Source organism: Emys orbicularis, chromosome 22 (genome assembly GCF_028017835.1).
Source record: "Emys orbicularis isolate rEmyOrb1 chromosome 22, rEmyOrb1.hap1, whole genome shotgun sequence".
Taxonomy (NCBI): Eukaryota; Metazoa; Chordata; order Testudines; family Emydidae; genus Emys; species Emys orbicularis.
Window position 1 is genome coordinate 16,254,269 of NC_088704.1, and position 5,680 is coordinate 16,259,948.

The 5,680-nt window shown below is 43.9% G+C and overlaps 1 protein-coding gene across 1 annotated transcript; it reads left to right on the forward strand.

The window, feature by feature from the left end:
* Nucleotides 1–203: 203 nt before the first annotated feature.
* CPTP (ceramide-1-phosphate transfer protein) lies at nt 204–4,856 on the forward strand. The gene is made up of 2 exons (XM_065421260.1): nt 204–442; nt 1,933–4,856. The coding sequence occupies exons 1-2, from the start codon at nt 204–206 to the stop codon at nt 2,453–2,455; spliced, it is 762 nt and encodes a 253-aa protein (XP_065277332.1). The 3' UTR covers nt 2,456–4,856.
* The last annotated feature ends 824 nt before the right edge of the window (nt 4,857–5,680 follow it).

Sequence of the window (5,680 nt, forward strand, 5' to 3'; positions counted from 1 at the left end):
GCATGCGCGACAGCCCTAACTAAGCGCCGTCCCGACCTGGAGGGGGTCACTCCCCTATCACGTGACGCAGGCATAGCCTCTCACCACGTCCACAGCGAGCGCCAGCCAATGGGCAGCGGCTATCATCCTCCCCCCCAACCACCACCCGTATCCCTACTTGCGATTGGCCAAGGCAACGTGGTGCCCGGAGAGGAAGACGGTTAATGGCTGGAGCAAGAGCCTCGGGCGTCGATTGGCTGCGGAGAGAGAGGGCGGGGCAACAGTCAGGAAAGCGGAAGCAACTGGCTGAGGGGAGCCGGGGGAGTCTCCAGCGGTTCAACATGGCGGCGGGGGCGGAGACGTTCTCCCTGCGGGAAGTGCTGGTGGCGTTCACAGCCTGTGTCAGCGAGCAGCGGGAAGTCCGCGTGGACCCGTACCTGGCGGGCTGGAAAGGCCTGGTTCGGTAAGGGGGGGGGCTCGTGGGCTGTGACTGGCCTCAACCGGCCCGAGACCTCAGCGGCCGCCCGCGAGGCCCCGCCCCGGTTTTTAAGGGGAGATACCGAGTGGGCCGGTGGCCGCTGGGGGCGCTGTCTGGGTTCGCTGCCCCGCCCATAGCTAGCGTCTGTGGTCACGTGGCAGAGGGCCACGCCCTTCCCGGAAGTACTGGAGGAGACATGTGAGTAGCCTCCCTGCCCAGCCTGGCCTGTTTGTCCTGCCAGTTCCCGGGCCTGTAGCTGGGGTGTAGGCAGATCAAAGCTTTCAAGCGCTTTAGGACTGGAGGAGGCAACCAGTGTCACAGGTAGGTACCAGCTCGAGCAGATAGATCCTTATGCTGAACAAACAGGCTGCAGGAGACCACTTAAAAAGAAGTGGGAAACGAACACCACTGCAGGCACAGGACAAAGGTGGGTTGATAGTTAAGAAAATGTTATAGTGCACTGTGAAACCAGCGTCAGGTAACTGTCCTATGGAGCGTAGTCCCCTTCTTTGGAACATTTTGAGGATAACTGTGCCCTCACGCTCCATCCAACTTGAAGAGTTCATTGGAGCTCCGAAGCTTGTCTTGCTCCCCAACAGATGTTGATCCAATAAAAGATATGAACTTACCTACCTTGTGTCTCTAATGTCCCCGTACTACACACTTGACATGAGTTTAATGCAAACCACCTGCCTCAGCCCCCCTGCTCTTGTGATCGAAGCTAGAGGTGAAGCATAATGAGGCATGACAGAATTCAATTTTGATATTTTTAATTATGATAAATATGCTTCAAACAAATTTTATCAATTTAAATTTTTGCAGTTGCACAAAATTATGGGGGGGGGGTCAGACAGTTCAATGATAATAGACAAAGTTTCAGCTTTTGAATCTCAATAACTGTTTTGACATATGATATTGGCAATTTAACAAAGTAAATCGCCTTATATCAAACTCAAAGTTCTCAAGCAGCATTTTTCTTACTTTGCCTATACGTAAACTTTGATGACTGTTGATGAAAATATTTTTTCATCAGTTTGTGTGAAATCAATGTTTATCAATGTCTACCGATAAAAATCTAATCCTTCCAAGCCTAACACTGAAACACTGCCTCTTGATCATCCCTGAAAAAGGTAGGTGACTAGTACTAGGCACAAAGAATCTATGTAGTTAACCAGTTTTACTTTATATTACCGACACTTGACTCCACTACTATCTTGTTTGTAAGCCTGTTCCCGTTATTTACTACATTACCTGTAATAAAAATAAAAATGACTACCACCTTATTTTTACATATATTCCATTTTAGATTTAAGTTCAATCTATGTTCACCAGTTCTGGTCTGTCCAATAATTTCTGATATAAAATTAAGACTGATCGAACTCTTAACCACTTAAGTAAGGTCACCATTTCAGCATCATTTCTCAAGCTCCCTTACTCCCTCACATAACACAATTGATTTTTTGTTTTGATTGTAGGTTTCTGAACTGCCTGGGCACAATTTTCTCCTTCATTTCTAAAGACGCAGTGACCAAAATAGAGATCATAGAGAATTACCGTAATAGTGACCAGCGAGAAAAGTACTTGACCGTTCAATCCATGGTGGAGTATGAGCTGGCTAATGGCCTGGTTGATCTCCAACAGCGATCCAAGCACCCTGACTCAGGCTGCAGAACCTTCTTGCGCCTCCACCGAGCCCTTCACTGGCTGCAGATGTTCTTGGAAGGACTGAGGACTGGTGAGGACAACTCCAAAACCTCTGTGATCTGCTCAGAGACGTACAATGCTTCCTTGGCTAACTATCATCCCTGGATTGTTCGCAAGGCTGCCGGGGTGGCTTTTTGTGCCTTACCCACTCGAAATACATTCCTTGAAACCATGAATGTGGGCACAGCTGAAGAGGCTGTGGCTATGCTGGGGGATGCTTTGCCCTATATCTGTGAAGTCTATAAAATCACAGAGGAGCTCTATGCCCAACACAAACTGCTTGACCTCCCCTAGCGTAGGAGATGTTTGATTAGAATATCTCAATATTGAGATTGCTGGAATTCACTGTATGGGGGGGGAGGGTGCACTCATGTAAATAAGTGGTTATTTGCACTAGAGACTGGATTCTCTTCCTCTCCCCCATGTCTCTAGTAGAGCCCATAAATAACCTGATTGGTACTCTTTGGCCTTTTAAAAGAGAGCTGACTTAATTCTTGGCTCCCCTTTTATTAGAAGAAATTTGGAATAAACATTCCAAAGCCCATATTAGCTTGTTTAAACTTAAAGGACTTGTCGCTTTTCTCTGCACTGAACTTCTTTTTCAAAACTTTATCAGGTTTTGTAAAAACATATTCTTTGTAAAAGCCAAACAAAGCACCCAGCCACGAGTGATCACTTAATCCTTGTAGCTCCAATGCCTTTTTAAACAAAAGTAATGAGGACTCTCCCTTTGTCCTACTCGTGTGATAATACTAAAATTCAGCTAAACTAGGGTTGGAACCTCTTGCTGTGATATTGTAAGGCCTGTGTACAGATGACACTCATTGCCATTCAGCCACTTGTTCTCTGGTTGGGTTAGCAAGGTGATGTGTGTTACAGGGCCTGGTATTTTGGTTTTGATGCACTGCAAAGCAGGGCCCTTGAAATTATGATGCTTTCTCTCAACAGAGTGAGCAATTGATTACAGACCACCTTCATGGCAGCTGGTCATCACTTGCACTGGATAATACTTCCTGTCCTTTCTTCTCCCACTCATCCTCCCAAAAACTAAATGGTGTGGAGATGTGGTATAAGGATACGTTCCCTCCCCCCCCGTTTTTGTGTGGGGCTGTTGAGATAGGAAGTCCCTTTGTTATTTTCTCCCTCTTCCACCTCCCTCCCCCCAGTTTTGTTGCTTGGCCTCATACCTTTTGGGGGTGGGGAATAATCTTTAGTGCAAACTGCACAGTACTGAATCACAGAATAATTCAGAGCCTTATGGATGTTGAGGCTACAGTTACAGAAACTACCCCTGGAGTAGACTTTAGGAAATAAAGGGAATGCTGAAAGCCTAGAGAAATGAAGTCCTGCTGGCTGGGTGGGGTAATTATGATTTGTACTATACATAAAATCATAGTGTTTGCTGAAGCTTAATGCCTTCCAGTCCAAATCAATCATAAGCTTTAAAAGGAGGGTAAATCTTCATGCAAGTGGTAAGGGTAAAATTGTTTTAGCAAGAATTCCTATATATGTTGTGTATATAATAGGTGTATAAACAGGAAAAGGTATGCAAGCTGGTTATAAAATAATGAATTGTACTTTATCAGATATTTTCAAAATTTATCTTTCACAACACTGCATGGATATTTCAGAAAGAACACTAATACCACGGCTGTGAAACTATTTCAAGACAACGTTCACACCTCTCACACTGTGCCCCTGTACATTTTATTAACGCTAATAAAGTGATCTAGATAATCGGAGGCATTTAAATGGCCAATAAGGCCACAATGCTGGAATTGAGTATTACCTCATGGGTTTGACCTAGCTAGCCACACTACTCTCCCTTAAATTACATTAATAACTTGCCTTCAAAGAGTGGTGGTGTACAGAAACGCCTGCCTTTCTCAGGTCTTTGAAGGCATGTGATCTTGGGTCTCATACATTCAGGGCATATTGAACCTAATAATGAGTGGTTGCTTAATTAGCCATTTGGGTAGTGATCAGAAGAGACCCAATACATTTAACAGCGGATTCTAAACTCTCAGCTGCAGCATGCATCTCTGTAGATCAGAATCTGTCCACAGAGTATTTCTTAGCTTGAGGATCAGGAAAGGAGGGTTTCCCCCCATCTGATCCAAGGATGGATATTTACCCACAGTGATTAAAAGATATTTATGCCTCTAGTATAGCTCTGTGAAATGTGCCATTTTCCTTCCATGTTAAGATATTAATTTAGAAAAGCCCCTTTTAAACTTACTGTAACTTTCAAAATGCTGTTTACACTCAATGCCATGGGGTAGATCCCCCACGTATTAAGACAATTCAGGTAGCTCAGTGTTCCAACGTCTAATAAATACTTGCTATTTTTTGTTTTGTTTTAGCTAAATGAGTTTTCTTTCTGGTCAGATGTTGATATTTCATCTAAAATGTGGTGTTGCATATTTTGTGTACGATTAAAATATTGTATGAAATTGAAGCATCTTGCACTACATATGATGTGAAAAAGCTGTATGTATCGTAAGTAACATTTGCATAATGCCTTTGTTCCAAGGGTTTAATATAAAGGGAGAAACATCATCTGAAAACTGTTTATCTATTCTCCACCAGTATGTCCAAGCTAAATGCTATTCTTATATCATCAAAGCTGTAATACTTGATTCTGCAATTTCCAACAAGTGGTTTTTCAATTAAAAAGTCACTTACCAGTGGAAAACCTGAATTTGCTTTGTTTCTACTAATCTGTTGGTCCTGTTTTGTTTTTTCCAAATGAGGGTTATATATACATGATGGTTAGATTCCACAGGGCGGTACACACACTTAATACACTGAAAATCGACACCTTTCTAGCAGCACCCTGCAATCTGTGTGGCATCTTTAGCAAATTCTTATGCATATGCATTGTTTAGTGATGCTCCAAATTCTGAGGTGCCTCTTCTCTCCCTGCTCTGGCCATGTTCCTAAAATCCTAGCCTCTGTCCCTTACTGCTCATTAAGGCCGGGGTCCTACAAACAGCTCTGGGGGGGTTGCAAGCTGCTTTGCACAGAAGGCCTCTGCATGGTATACGGGCCCAGCCGTGCAGAGCAGCTTGCAGGATTGGGGCCCAAATTACATTTGGGTTTAGAGGTTCAGGTTTAAGCAGAAAGTATTGTCGGACATGTGGGCCTACAGCTGCAGGAACTGGATGTAGGTTTTGAGGAAGGGTCGCAATGAACCTATCTGTGCAGCAGATGGAGCTTGTTCATCGAGTGATGAATTGAACAGGTGCAATCTCTTTGCCTCTGTACACGTGTTAATCTTGCACCATTTGGCTCTAAATTCCCTTTTATCTTGGAGCGAATGTGTACTTAGTTTAGTCTTCTGAAACTACATACTTTAAAAATCAATCACTTTCCACTCCGCTCATTAATTGCATTTCCATAGCATGTGGGAGGCTGGTCATAACTAGGGATTCTATTGTGCTAGACTCTATAGAGACAGAACAAAAAGATGGTCCCTGCCCTGAAGAATTTATAATCTAAGTAAGCCCGTAACATTAA